The 15392-nt window shown below is 42.3% G+C and overlaps 2 protein-coding genes across 2 annotated transcripts; one reads left to right on the top strand and one right to left on the bottom strand.

The window, feature by feature from the left end:
* Positions 1 to 2379: 2379 nt before the first annotated feature.
* On the bottom strand, positions 2380 to 4050 carry cdca5 (cell division cycle associated 5). Its single transcript, XM_061093207.1, has one exon. It carries the CDS (start codon positions 3970 to 3972, stop codon positions 3199 to 3201), a length of 774 nt encoding a protein of 257 aa, XP_060949190.1. The 5' UTR covers positions 3973 to 4050; the 3' UTR covers positions 2380 to 3198.
* A 69-nt stretch (positions 4051 to 4119) lies between these two features.
* Positions 4120 to 15368, top strand: psmb2 (proteasome 20S subunit beta 2). The gene is made up of 7 exons (XM_061092679.1): positions 4120 to 4325; positions 4806 to 4928; positions 5348 to 5418; positions 12960 to 13122; positions 13397 to 13446; positions 14250 to 14432; positions 15156 to 15368. Exons 1-6 carry the CDS (start codon positions 4235 to 4237, stop codon positions 14394 to 14396), a joined length of 645 nt encoding a protein of 214 aa, XP_060948662.1. The 5' UTR covers positions 4120 to 4234; the 3' UTR covers positions 14397 to 14432; positions 15156 to 15368.
* Positions 15369 to 15392: the final 24 nt, after the last annotated feature.

Genomic DNA, 15392 nt, shown 5'->3' with positions numbered 1-15392 from the left:
AAGAAGAAGAAGAAGAAGAAGAGAGAGGAAAGAGCATCCAGCAGTGCAGGGAGCTTCCTCTGTGCTGTCAAAGCCTCTGGATCATGTCCCCATTGGTCTTTCTCCTCCACACACACACACAGACACACACACACACACACACACACACACACATGTTCCCTCACCCAATTCCTCTCTTCTCCCTCAAACCAACCCTCCCTCTCTCCCCCCTTTTTCCCCTCCCTCCCTCCCTCCCTCTCATGAAAAGAGTGTCTTGGCAGGGTAATTAAGAATGGCCTCTAAACACAGGAGTATGGCAGGAACGCTCCAGATGAAAGTAAATGATTAAAATAATTACAGGCTGAGAGCTGACGAGCCAGAGTGTGGGGTGGCCGCCGGACATTTGTCGGTAATTAGATAATTAATCTGAATGCAAATGATGAGCCCTAACGAAGCAGTCAAGCTGAACCAGCGACAAGTGCCGTGAGTGAAATGTGGTGGTGGTGTGTGTGTGTGTGTGGGAGTGTGTGTGTGTGGGTGGTGGTGGTGGTGTTGGGGGGTGGAGGGGTTGGGAGGCACGCATGAATATGAGTGTAAAATATCCAACATCCCAAAAAATGAACAGACTCCAAAGCAAAAAGCAAAAATCAGGAGCAGCAGCAGCAGCATCATTGTAAATCAATAGCAGTTCCTGGCAGTGACAGCTCCTGCTTCCCTCTGTTTGCAACTTCCAGTGCAAGTGTAAAGTCGACGTGAATACCTTGTTAAAAATATACAAGAGGCAGAAGCCACTGTGAGTTGTGCTCTGAAAAAAAAATAAATAAAAAAAGAAGAAGAAGAAGCAGCAGCAGAAGCAGGAGAATGAAAGAAAGACAGACAGAGAGATGTCTCCTCTCCTCGGGAGCTGAGATGCCAAATGAAGAGTATGAAGATGAAATGGCACCTGCAGGAAGAAAACAAATGCAAGAGCAAATTGTGGATTTACTGCTACACACTCAAACACACACTCATTATTTCTCCACGTGTGTGTCGCTCACACACACACACACACACACACACACAGACACACTCTAAGCAGAGGTAAACATCTAACTTCATAGCTTATTCAGGGATGGGTGTTTTTTCCTTTTTCAAGGTTGGTTTCCTTTTACAGGTGAAGATGTACTTGTCAGCATCCTCCGCTTGTTTGTGTTTAAATAGAGATCTGCTCATGGTTTATTTATTATGATTCCACCTGGTAATGTGTGTCGGTGGAAGACGTGGCAGCTCAGACTTTGCTTTTACAGCAAAAGGTTGGATTATTAATTAGATTAAGGGGGGGGGGGGGACCCAGGGGCCGCAGACACCTGTGGGTCCAAAACTCTCCAACTGAACTCTGTGTTATTTGAGTCTGAAGAATCTAATTTATCCATTTTTGTATTCATCTGGTTGATCTAATATTTGTGAATCAAAAGAAACACAAATTCTCTGTACAGGTGAAAATCTCAACATTTGTTTAATGATCAAATAATGAGTCAATCAAAGTCACTGCACTGTTTCTTCCCAGTGTTCCCAGTCACACTGATGGGCTGTAAATCGAAGGCCCTCCTTCCTTGTTAGTGTCAATTACGCAGCTCATCCACTTAGACCTTTAAGAGACTCTGGAGGAGAAGTGTTTCTACCTGTCCACCGTTCTCATTAAATACAGACGGATCACCCACCCACTCACTCAGCCGGCTCCATCCCCGGCACAGGAGACCTCTGCTGTGTGCAGGAACGTGCTGTGAGTCAAAACGCACCGCTGGAGTATCTGATTAGACCCCATTCAAGTGAACAGGGTCAGTGGTGAGAGCCATCATCCAACAAACACTTGCACACAACAGACTTCCAAAGGTTTCCAATCTGGTGTCACTTTTAAATTCAGATATACAGTAACTGAGATGCTGCTTAACAAGCCTGCGACTCAGCTAAGTGGTGTTTAACCCACTAATGTCTGCCTGATTTCCCTTTTAATGGATAAAAGATAAAATGCATGAAGTTCTAAATACTATAAATGCATGTTTTTGTTTCATTACCTCTATCCAGGAGATTGTTTTCACAATATAACTACTGAACTGACTTACATGAAATGTTTGGGAGTGGTGGAGCATGACCCAACGGTCCCTTTAAATTGTGATGAATGGGCAGATCTTTTCATTCATTCTTTGACTGGATAGGTGAGTCCAGGTAGAGGTATACACTATGAGTGTACTATTTAAAATTGGTGTAAAGAAAATCATAACTGGAAAAAAAACAAGAACATTTGAAGAAATCTGCCATTTTGACTGAATTTGAATATTTATTTACATGAATAGTCAATCAAAGATATAAACTGATTATCCTCTCTGGTCGAGAAGACAGATGTGAGAAAACTTTCCATTAACAACATTGACAGGTGATTTCTTATGATCCTACTTATGGAATGAGAATGTAAACACATTATTAAAAGACTCTGAAGTACTGCTCACATTTCTTCAGCAGTTGAAATACAAGTAGATACAAATGCGTCTACGGTCAAAAAGGGTAGAAACACCTGAAACTATATCTGTTCATTCATGATGTTCAGATCCTACCAGTACTGAAAAATGTTTATGACCTTTATCCCACCTACAGCCTCCACATACGCTTATAATCTGTGTTACATCGATAAGTTTCCTCTCGATGTTTCTTCTACACAAGCCAAGTATTAATTTTATTTTTATCCAATTTTAAAGTCTGGCATCTTGAAATGAGTTGTTGGGTTTCCCAATTAAACCCCCAAAATATTCAGTTTACAATGATCTGATGTGAGAATGGAATCAGAGTATATTTAACATTTATCAAACTCTTTTTAGCATGGAAAATTATGAGAACAATAATCAGTTAAAAGATCATTTTTCTGTCAAATCAACCAACCAATCAATTATTGCATCTTCGAAAGATAATCAGTTTAAAGGCTTTAATTGTACTGGGGGGAAAGGAACATACCTTACTGGTCTACCTACAGATGTCATATGCACATAACGACCTAAACAACCACATCAAGAGCTTTTAAATGAAAATACCAAACAGATAAACACAAAATAATCAAAAATATACAATATAAAGAACTAGAAATGTACAAAAAGAGTCCCAGAGTCTGTCTTTTTTCCAGCATGTCACTGACACACACACAGACACACACTGAACATGGGATTCCTCCAGTCTCTCAGTCTGAGTCCTTCACTCCACCACCAGCTCGAACTCCTCCGCCTCCTCGAACACTGCGTTCATCTCCGCAGCCATCGCCTCCAGCTCCACGGTGGCGATCTGCGGCACCTTCCTCCTCCTGCTCCTCTTCTCCTTCCCCAGGGGCACCCCAGGGATGTTGGGGTCCCGCTCGGTCTCAGCTGGACCCCCGTCCTCCGCCTCCAGCAGGGACGTGAAGGAGCTCAGCCCGGTGACCGAGCCGGAGGCCTCCTGACCCGGGTGACACCGCCGCCCTCTCGGGCCCACCTCGGGGGTCGTGAGCTTCTCGAAGCCGAAGAGAGTCTCCCGGGGGTCGGGGCTGTTGAGGGACCGGTCGCTGAGTCGGCTGTAGGACCGGCGAACTTTCTGGGACCACACCGCGTCCGGGTCCGACTCCTGGGGCCGGGAGGGCGGCGGGGATGGAGGGAGGATCGGCGAGGGCAGGGCGGCCTTCTGCTTCTTCTTCTTCGCCGTGGAGGAGCTCCCGTGGTCCGGGGCGGGACCCGGGGTGGACACCTTCTGCTGGAGGTCTCCATCCGGCCTCGGGGTGTTCTCCTTGTCGTGCTCCGACGGCGCGGTGGTCTTCCTGGGGGCGATCTTCCTCACTGTTATCCTGCGTTTGACGGCGAGAGACGTGGCCGCCATTTTATTGTCTGTTTTCAAGTTGGCCCCAGGAGGAGGAGAACTCAGCCGAGGAGAGCGTCTCCTCAGCGGGTCGCTCGGCCTGTTGGACTCGGTCATGACGCTTCGAGGAGTCCCACCCTTCATACCGACCTGCACCGGGGATCACACCCGGGGTGGATCGTCTTTAAAACCGAGGAAGAAACCGTCCGTGTCCGGGGGAATCGTGGCTGGATCCGTTCAAATCGCCCGCCTCAGTCGCGAAGAAGTGACGTCTCTTCCGGTGACGTCAACAACGCGCGACTGCTGTCTCAAACTTTTGCTGTGTAATCTGTACACACGCTAGCAGGAGACGCCACCACACTTTATTTTCACACTTTATTTCAAAACTCGCAGCTGAATATCCACCATGGAATATTTACTCGGGATCACGGGCCCGGACTTCGTGCTCGTCGCCTCCGATAACGTCGCAGCGAGCAGCATCATTAAGATGAAACACGGTATGACAATGCGTTAGCTTAGCATTAGCCACTCAGCCCGGCTGCTGTAGCTAATTGAACACACTTAGGTCCATATTCTCCTTTTATGCATTTCACAAATATCCTAAATATGTATCTTTGTATGTTGCACCGTTGTGTGAGTTAGCCTAAATGCTCACATTGCTATTTAAACAGCGTGTTGTGAATGTGATGGGAGCTAACGAGGCTAACCGGAGCTAGCTTAAGTATCAAATAATCCGTATCGTGCTATTCTTGTTGAAAAGTTTGGATTTTTCACCTTCCTGTAATTGCTCCATTTAATTTATAAAACACCAAAACAAGTGGTTGAGTTTTTTGTTTTGTCAAATTAAAGCTTTTCAATCAGACACGTAAGACAGCGAAAGTGAAAGTCATCACTGCAGCAACGTCCATTGAAACGTAGCTTTTAAATCCATGTTCAGATATTTACCCGTTTTTCAATGTTCTTATGTGTTTTTCCAGACCAGGACAAGATGTTCAAGCTCAGCGAGAAGATCCTGCTCCTGTGTGTCGGTGAGGCAGGAGACACTGTGCAGTTTGCAGAGTACATCCAGAAGAACGTGCAGCTCTACAAAATGAGGAATGGTAAGATATCCTCCATGTTTGGGCATCTTTTGATATTTACACTACACAAACTATACATGTTTGATCATATTTAAATGAGAAGGAATCTTAATCAACTTGTGCAAATTCAAAAGTTGTCTGAAGTACTCTTGTTGAGGGTTAAGGACAGAGGATGTCACACCATGTTAAAGCCCTATTAGACATAGTGTGATTTGTGAATATGGGCTATACAATTAAATTTGATTGATTGAAGTATAAGGTTTTGATTGAAATAAGACATTTGCTGAAGTAAATAACAAATCAATCATCTTATGCTAACTTTCAGTGCCCTGTCCTGGTCATTAATATAGTGGATGTATAATATTGTGACAAGAATAGAAACGAGAACAAACTCACAACTTTGTGTCTGATGCCTTTCCACCCCACTTTCTATTTCTTAGGTTACGAACTCAGTCCATCAGCAGCAGCCAACTTCACACGAAAGAACCTCGCAGACTATCTCCGGAGCAGGGTAACTACCACGATGAATTCAAAAACACAATCCATTAGCAATTGTTTTTGAAGAGCTAACAGCCTAAAACTGAGGAGATATTCCCATGAGTCCTTTGAAACCACTTTGAACTTTCTTCGCAGTGTAATCTAGAGAAAAAATACAAACTTTTCCTGGGCTGCAAACCAGCGTTAATGGAAAACACATATGTAACTGTCAGCAATATAGTTAGAGGAACTTTTAATAGTCCAAAGTTTTAGAAACTGAATATATCAGCTCCTTGATAGTGTTACATTGAAAATCCCTAATACCCTGGTACCAAGGTCAGGCTTAGTAATTTTTGCATTGTGGAATTTGAACAGCATCACAGACATAATCAGATATGTTCATATTAAACTTTTATAAAAAGCAGTTACTCACAATTTACGAGACAAAATTATTTAACCTGTTAGCTTAGCCCCATATATCTGTATTTAATTGAAATGCAGCTTTGTCAAAGTAAACTAAAGGGAACCAGCAATATATGATGTTTCATACTATACCATTAAATAAGATTCTGTGAAATCAACAGTTGTCTTTGAAAGTACGACTGCAAGTAGTTTTTCACACATAACAAGCTGAACAGCCTTATGGTGTCTCCCCAGATGTAAACTAATCTTGTATAGATGCACCATCTGCTGCAGTTGGTGTTACTATGTGTTCTCAGACCTCATGTTGGTTTCAAATTTGTCTTTTTAACCTAATCAATTCAATACCTGTAGCAATAAGACTCATTTCCATAACTTAAATGTAATTCTCAATTCAAATTGCAGGTAGAATCAGCACTCGCTACCAGCAATGTGTTCACATTTCTGCTTAACATTAGCTGTGACCAAAACAGGAAATTAAAACACTACAGAGTCCTGGCTTGTCTGGATGTTGTGACTCAGTCATGTTTGTTATAGAGGAGCAGTTGTCTCATTTTCAGGTGGGAACCGAGTCTCACCTGCAATTACACCTGCGTTTGTGTCCTTATCAGCGTGAGACATCGAAACTGAACCAGCTGATGCATTTTGACAGCGGCAGGTACATTTGTCAGCTTGTTGTGAGTGGTGAACAAGGTTCCTCCCTCTGAGACTTCAAGACAACACCTGAGCCTGTGCCCCCCCCCCCCCCCCCCCACCCACTCCAACAGCACAGCTCCTCTGGGTATATTTTCAAAATACCCGGGTTTCGACCTTTAGTACTTGGTTTACCAAGATGTAACCATCAAGACATGTGAAGATGCAATTTCTTCTCCTATTACTTATTTAAGCTTTGATTTAACCAGATGATTTATTTGTATGTATGTATGTTGAGTTGTTCAAAAGTGTGATTGTGCGTGTGGATGGTTGTTTTACCTCCATGTGTCAGCCGTGTGAGAGACTGGGTGAACTGTCCAGGGTGTATCCGGCCTCCTGCCCCCCCCTACAACCATCAGGGGATAAGTGTGATATCACATGAATTGAAGGATATTAATACTGTGTATAAAACAAAATTACAACACTAACAAAATTAGTAGTTAAGAGAATATATGAGAGCAAAGGACTTCACACTTTTTTTTATCTTTTAAGATTAAATATATGTTTCGATGCATGGCTCATTAATCCTCCACCACTTACCACTTTACTCAAATGGTAGTAAAGTTAATATTTTCTTAATGGTATTTTTGTAACAAAACGAAAATACACAGCAGATCACTCGCATATAGTGATAATTATGTCACAACATAGTTTGTTATTGCTTCTTTTCCGCCATTGTTTTTGTTTTCTAGAAGTAACTCACTCTTCCTTAAGATGTCTCTGCTCCTTGAATCTGCTCACTGCATCTCTTGCACTAATTTGTTAAGAGTAGTGCAGCCGCTGCCTGTCACAATAGCAGAAGGGTGAAAATAATTACAAAAAACAATTAGTGCGGCAGAGAAGGGAATGTGGGACACATCGAATGGAGGATAGGGATCGAGCAGGAGGAGGAGGAGTGGGCGTCCTAGGGGAGAACAAGCAGGCCCAGTAGACAACAGACTGTGTGTGAGTGTGAGAATGACATCAACATGTACACTAATACAATATACATGCACACAGAGGGACCTATAGGATTAGGATCGTGTTTTTCAGTCAAGGTTGTATATGTTGCGGAGGATAACATTTATATTCATGTCTTGTCACAAGTTGCAACTGTATCGTTATTTTCATGCCTCACGGTGATGAATATGGTTTCATGAGTGCAGGATTTACTAATGCCACGTTCTCAGGAGTGCTCAGAAACTGAAGCAATAGCAGTTTCTTTCCTGCATCCCACACCTTCCTCCAGCTATGCTCTTTTCACATTCATCAACCTCCAGAGTACATGGACATTTGCAAATTATGTTGTATAAACAGGTTTTTTTTATGGTGATTTTTTTTCATAGCCCCCCAGAACATCCTGAGTATGTAGAATATCTAATGTGTGTTGTCTATTTGAATGTGAAACAGGGAAAGAAATCATCTGCTCAAATCTTGAACTGTGGTAGAAACTTAGTTTTTTTTTAAGATGAGTAAGAAAATATGCAGGAGAGTTAATAGAACGTAGAAGAATTTTTAATTTTCATATCTTATTGGGATCAATAGTCATATTGTTTAAAAAGTGTACATATTTAGCACTGAAATCATTTGGTACAATTATGCACAACTTTGGGGTTTCAGTCAATGGCTGATTATTTTCATTAGCGATTAATCTATCTATTATAATCTAATCTATTATTCTATCAAACATTTTCAAGAGCTCAAGCTGAGGCCTTCATATTTCTTATTTTTGTGCAAATGGTCAAATAAACTGAAGCAATCAATTAAAAATGATTTTGAAAAAGCAGTGAAATGTAGGATTTTGGGCTTAAAACACCCAAAGCTTAATAAATCTTTTACTGGTTTCATCAAAAGTTAGCTCCTCAATAATATTGAATCGGGATATATTACACTAGAATCAAAACAAAATTCCAGACAACTATACAGACGAATTTAAGCCGTACAGTTCACCTGCTAGTCTTTACAATTTTTAAATGCCCAACATCTTCCACTTGCAACACACAACTGCTCTCTGACCACAGGCTGGTTTCCCAGACATGGATTTACCTCATTTGTTGTCTTAAAAGAGAATTTAATTGCAGATTTTCTCTTTTTTTACCGACCTCGCTCAGTTCCTGTCTGGGGACGTGGCTGCATATGTTGGAATCGGTTTTAATTAATCTGATTAAATCATTGCAGATGAAAGTTCAACCCTGACAGAAAGCACAGATAATGATCTGCTCTTGAATATCAAATCTTTTTTTCTATCCTTAAATTATCTTCTGAACGCCCCCCTCCAAAAAATACGTGACGTGATCCCGCCAGCGTGCCCAGACCCCCAGGTTAAAACCCACTGACTGATAAATTAATCAGTGGTATATTGTTAATTCTGATGGCCTTATTCCTGCAGGATAAATTACAGATGAAATTACCCAAGTGGCTTCAGACCTCCAGGAGGTGTAGTTAGCTAAAGTCAGCAGCGCATGTCGGCAGCAGAGTGAGCGTAACCCTGTTCACATACGACTGTGTACTTACCAGTCTGCCGTCCAGAAAAACAACTCCACTAACCTCTGGAGTACTGCGTTCACTCAAGCTTTAGAGAGCAGACAAAGAAACGAGAAGAGAAAAAAACACACGAGCGGTAAGCATAATCACCTGAGGCCTCGGCTCTGCTGCATGCATATCAGTAATGATACACATGAAATTCACCACAGAACAAAACAACAACTGCAAAGTTTTGGGGGCATAGAAATTCAGCTTCTGCTCTGATTCTGTTTGTTTTATTTTTCCCCTGTTTCATGTGCTGCGATCTATGTGTGTGTTTAAGATAAATACAGATTGAACTGATGGATATTGGCAGGTGCCCTAGTGAGGTAGTCTAAAAAGTTTAGCAGGATGGTAGGTGTTGGGAGGCTGAGACACAAGGTTAAATTGAAACCGAAAAGACTCAGGGGAGGAAGGGAGTTTATAAATACCACATTTCATTTTTTATTTTTTTTAGAGGTTTTTGTAGAAGCCCAAAAGCCTCGCAGTCATCACTTTATGTCTGTGTGGATGTTTGCTGCAGTGAGCTGAAGAAGTGTGAAGTTTGGATTCTGTCTGTGAGGCCACAGCAACAGTTAGCCTCAGTGCGGTGGTGATCTACAGCTGGCCCCATATGGGTTTGGAAAATATATTTTAGCACACAATGGGCACAAATAATTACTGGTGCCATATTGCATGCAGCTCCCCTGCTCCTGCACAGATGAACAATTAATACAGCAGATTGAGGAGAAATGCCAATAAAGAGAACACGCCCCAGGGCAGAGTGCAAAAATAGGGGGAGGGAGGCAGGGATGAGTGGGGAGGAAGGAAAGAAGGGAGGGAGTGCTGGAACGTGGAAGAGGAGAGTTTGGGGATGAGTTTGTGGCGGTTTACGAGCGACATGACCTTAATTTGTGTCACAGCCAAAGCTGTTTTTGTTCCGAAGCCGATGCCTTAAAGGAACAGTTCAACATTTTGGGAGCTACGCTAATTCACTTTCTTGATCAGAGTCGGATGAGAGGATTAATAACACACTCGTGTCTGTGCTGTGAAAGTGAGGCTGCTTCATGAAGCTCATTAGCTTAGCATTAAGACTGGAAACAGCTAGCATGGTTCTATCCAAAGGTAGCGAAGCTCGCCAATCAACGAGAGCTGCAACTATTGATCAATAAGTCAATCGACAGAAAATAAATCAGCATCCGTTTAGCTTATTAATCGTCTGAATCCGTTTTCAAACATTTCTAACAAACCTTTGAAGTTTCCGGCTACTTAATTGGGAGAATTGGCAAATTTTAGTTTGTTTGAAAATGTATTTTTGGTTAGACAAACCTGTTTATCACAAATTAAATCTCCAACACAATAGTCAACACGGGAAATCTTTAGTTGGAGTCTTGTCTTGTTTGTTTAATTAATACTAAAACCGTGTTGTTTTTACTGAATATTTGGGTCAAGCTATTTCTTAGCAGTTCCCCTTTTATTTCCGTACATTATGCTAAGCTAAACTAAACAAACCATTTCCTATATATTTACTATTTGTCAAAAAAATCATCAAAACCACAAGTGAGTGAAGAAATCTCCCAAAATGTCTGACTCTGGCTCCCAAAGCAGACGGAGCTGTTTTAATGCGTTCGCTGAAGGCGCCGGTAGTAACGCACAGGTGCAGCTTTTGTTAGGCGGCGCATCATTCGCCTCGTTTGTCTGAGAGCGCGACTCGCGGCAGGGGGATAAAACATATGATGTGTATTGTTTGCATCCGAACCCGGGTGTGAGTTCAGGTGGCGGGGTTAACAAGGTGCCTGGTTCCCTCCGAGGTGACATGGGAAGGAAAGGTTATTTTGATGCCAAGTCCGTATTATTGTTACAATGTAACCAGTGAGGCAGGTGTCTGGTGGGTGGGGTTGACGCCACTGGGGCGTTCGCAAGCTCACGGAGGAGTTGAAGCGCACACACACACATACACAAACACACAATAACACACATGATTTTCATCTTGAGATTCACACCCCTTGTGCACACTCACAAACACTGTTTCTCTTTCTCACGTGTGTGTGTGTGTTTAAAACCATCGTTAACACACACACATACGCTGGAGCCGACTCCATAGGGAGCGTAACAATCACCGTGGCCCTTGTGGCAAACACGGCTCCGACGCACCAGTCACAGACGTAAGCAGGTCGGCTGAGAGATGCAGGGAAACGAGAGGGCAGGTGTGTAGATCACAACTCGCCTGGCGTCCAAATGAATCATATTTGCCCCTCCGCCACATTATGTTTTTTTCTTGTTGCATTTTAATCGAGAACACGGCACCGAGCGTAGAACTCAGGCCGTAAGTTGCTTTGAAAATTGTCGAGGCTTTAAAGGGATTTTTAAAAGATGAGGAACAGGGGCTCGCAGAAAGAAAAACGAGGGGAGAAAATTAGTGTTTTGGAGGAAGAGAAGGGAGAAGAGGCTGGAAGCGTAAAAGATGTAATTTAAAAAAGAGAGAGGGGATGGGGGGGGGGTAGGGGGCAAGAGAAACGACTTTAGAAGTTTTTAATGAGCCCTGGCACTACTCCAGGGCACAGGGTGAAGGCGGCGGAGAGGGGGGGCGGGGGAGGGAGCGAGCGAAGGAAGGGACGAGGAGGGAGCAACAGGGGTGCTGACTCCCAGCAGATGTCACACACTGCCGGTGACACCACCCCCCCCCCCATGCACACACACACAAACACACACCTCCTCTGTCCTGTGACACCCTTTCACCTTTCCTCTCCCTCCATCACTATCCAGCCTCCCCTCCCTGCTCTCTCACATCAGCCTCTCTCTCTCTCCCTCTCCCTCTCCCTCACCGCAGTTTACAGAGTGTTAATGTTGCCGCTGTGTGCATCCCCCCCCCCCCGTCTACGCCAAAGTTGAAAAATCAAAGTCGATAATTAGGAGCAATTTATCTGGGAGAACTTGAGAAAGTTGTACTTTTCAAGTGAGAGAGGCGTCTGGCTCCCGGTTCAGTGCTGTTAAGAGAGAGAGAGTTTTATGAAATGAGGTTCAGTCAGTGTCACCATTCTGCCGATACAGTAATATGCTAATGTCAATGTTAGCACCTGTAATTGGCAAGAGAAAAGAAAATAACTTAAAACAGAAATTGTGGCACCTCATGTTTACTGATCACAAAGGTTTATTAGCTGCCGGATGTCTTCAAATCCAGCTTCAGGTAAAGGAGCACTCTCCTTTTTATGAATTCTTTAATTTGATTTATCTTAAATACACAAATCTTATCTGCAAATGGAAGAAAGGATCTCCTACGAAGATGAAATGGTTTACTAAAAATGTTATGTAATGTACCAACGGCCGCTGCCACTCTATTAAGAGTCTGTAGAGTCTAAAACGCCCTGAAAGAAAATTAACAGATTTAAATACATGTCTGATGGTGGTCCAATGATTTTCCCGAATCCTTTGCTTCACACCCGGTCTTTGGTTGTTTGTTTTTTATTTTTTTTAAGCAAAATGTCCCCACTCTGCTGACTTCCTTGTGGTTAGAGGTCTGAGATCTCAGAGGTATTAAACATCTATAATTAAACTCAGCTGACTTCAACCTCTGGCAGGATTTCTCTGTCACGATTGGACCAATCTAGTCACGTGCCACAGAGCTGGAAGTCAATAAATCGGTGTCATGTGTAATATACTGTTCATTTCGTCCCCCAGCTTTGGATAGAATGATAATTTTGTGTTTTACATGTATTGAAGTGTTAAATGTGAAAACTGAAAGTGCTCAATGGAACTCACTTATATCAATGTCTTTTCAATATTAGATTTTGACTTTAGCTGAAGCCAAAATGTCAAAGCTGTCTTTATTGGGTGAGGTTTACAGTAAAAAGAGCTTGTAGCCCATTTTGAACTCAAGTAGATAGATAGATAGAGTACTTTATTCGTCCCATGTCAACACCTTTTATAAAAGGCAAGATCTGAATATTACTCCTCCACTCCTCCTCCCTCCTGTGTCCCCAGACTCCGTATCATGTGAACCTGTTGCTGGCGGGCTACGATGACACAGACGGCCCGGGTCTCTTCTACATGGACTACCTGTCCGCCCTGGCCAAGGCCCCCTTCGCTGCCCACGGCTACGGAGCCTTTCTCACTCTATCCATTCTTGACCGTCACTACAGACCAGGTCAGAGCTGAAAATCACCCGCTGCTTATTTTTCTGCCGTTTATTGTTCCTGTGAACTAAACTAAAACCTAAGAGTGTGGCGTGTGGAGGTGAATAAGACTTTAATACAGACTCTGAGGATTTGTGAGATACAATTTGTTTTTCTAATCTATTAATATTCTTCAGTACAAACCACATCCCTTGTCTTGATAATGAAAGATGTTCTCATCCCTTTTTAGATGTAATTACTGTTTCTGTTATTTTCTCTTTTTAATTGACCTGTTTTCTGTTTTAGATCTGACCCGGGAGGAAGCGATGGATCTCCTGAAGATGTGCGTTCAAGAAGTGAGTTCACGTAGTTTTACTCTTCCTCTTTGAATGAGTAAGAATAATACGCATCTTAATAAAGTGTTTATTATATCGCTCAGTTTTTCAGTTTGTAGCACCCCTCCACAAAAGAAGCCTCCAACATTCTCCGCTGTCCTCTGTGACTTGTATTTACTGTTGCTACTGAGAATCCAGTGGAAAAGGCAAGATGTTAGCGGCGTTCAGGCTCTAGTGAAGCGTTCTGTCCGGTCAGTCCACACAGAACTTTGACCTCGTGTCAGTCGCCAGGTGCCGAGTGGCTGAGAAGTCGGCTGCCGGCTAAACGGTTTTCACCAGACTGACTGACAGCAAAACGGCAAACAAAACAACAAAAATAGATTTCATGTTGGCTCCCTGGAAAGAAGCAGCAATATTGTATTTATAGAGTCAGTGATTTTAAATGGAATTTGGTGAGAGTTCAGAGACACAACTTAACACAACGTGGGGTTTACACAGTGGAATTTAGTCTTTAAAAGCCACATGAGAAAGAAGAACAGGGAAGGGTCTTCGTTTGAATCATTGTTGGTGGATGCAATTGAGAAAGCAGAAGCATATCTATTTTTCCAATTGGGTTAAAACACTTATTAAGACTCTTTCTATATGAATTGTCCTTAATGAACCAAATTCCACCTTTTCCTTCATTTAATGTTTCCTCTTTTTCTTTGACTTCATTTATTCTGCTTATTTATCATGAATTTACTTCAGCTGAATATTTTTTGATTATCTTATATCTTAATATTTCTTGTATAATTCTTAATATGTGTCTTCTCTCCCGTCTCCAGCTGAACAAGCGCTTCGTCCTGAACCTCCCGTCCTTCACAGTCCGTCTGATTGACAAGGACGGAATCCACGACCTGGAGAAGCTCACCGTCACTGAATCCACTCCGGCGCTGAAGGCTCCGGAGGGGCCAATGGCGCAAGCCTACTGATCAAACATGTGGTCGACAGAAGTGAATATTCCTGGGGTGAATATTGTTTAACGTTATTCTGTACAAGAGCCTAAACGTTTTTCATAAATATTTCACAGAGCATTTCCAGTGTGTTTCTATTCATGGGGTTAATAATGAGAATCATCTCAAGTAACCACTAAAAAGTAGTGAATGTTTTATATTTTAGTCAAGTGATTGGTTAAGGTTTTAAAATCTCTAATCATTATATGATGTTATTATCTGACCTCATGGTGACATCATTCCCACCATGTGATCATCTGATCTATAAAGGCTTTGTCTGGTCCTACAAGATGCAGAGATACCTGGACAATGCATTTTTGCATTATTTATTTTAATGATGTCACTTATATGATGAAGACTTTTTTTCTGATCAATAGTTTCCCTTGTCTCTCGTCTTTTTCTATTTTCTGTAGAATTATAATGGAAAATGTGTTTTGTGTGAGCATATTTTTGATGACAGGGTTAAGGGAAGGGACTTAGTTAGAATCATTGTTGATCGTTGCAATTGAAAAAGAAGAAGCATATTGATTTTTCCAATTGGGTTAAAACACTTATTAAGACTCCTTAATGAACCTAAATAGTCAGTATTCCACCTTTTCCTTCATTTTATGTTTCCTTTTTCTTGACCTCATTCCTTCTGCTTATTTATAATTCGTTATAATTTCATCTGAATATTTTTGATTATCTTATATCTTAATACTTCTTGTATATTTCTTGTGTCTTCTCTCCCGTCTCCAGCTGAACAAGCGCTTCATCCTGAGCCTCTCCTCCTTCACTGTCCGTTTGATTGACAAGGAGGGCATCCATGACCTGGAGACGCTCACCGTCGGCGCCAAGTGACCGTTCACTGCTTCACCACAACCCTGACGCCCTCTCTTTTTTTTTTTTGTACTGTTGACCTCCTTGCTCTTTCTGTTCCAATAAAAAGTGACACACACAGTTGAGATACAAGCTCTTTGTCCCTGTGGTGCTTTC

The sequence above is a fragment of the Limanda limanda genome, chromosome 19 (genome assembly GCF_963576545.1).
Source record: "Limanda limanda chromosome 19, fLimLim1.1, whole genome shotgun sequence".
NCBI lineage: Eukaryota > Metazoa > Chordata > Actinopteri > Pleuronectiformes > Pleuronectidae > Limanda > Limanda limanda.
The sequence above is the reverse complement of the archived record's forward strand: the minus strand, read 5'-3'. Positions and strand labels throughout refer to the sequence as shown.

Excerpts from the sequence above, each read along its gene's own strand:
- cdca5 (XM_061093207.1), bottom strand. The coding sequence starts at position 3,972 with ATGAAGGGTGGGACTCCTCGAAGCGTCATGACCGAGTCCAACAGGCCG.
- psmb2 (XM_061092679.1), top strand. The coding sequence starts at position 4,235 with ATGGAATATTTACTCGGGATCACGGGCCCGGACTTCGTGCTCGTCGCC. Across the intron at positions 13,123-13,396 it reads TGACCGTCACTACAGACCAG|ATCTGACCCGGGAGGAAGCG; the intron begins GTCAGAGCTGAA and ends TTTCTGTTTTAG. Across the intron at positions 13,447-14,249 it reads TGAAGATGTGCGTTCAAGAA|CTGAACAAGCGCTTCGTCCT; the intron begins GTGAGTTCACGT and ends TCCCGTCTCCAG.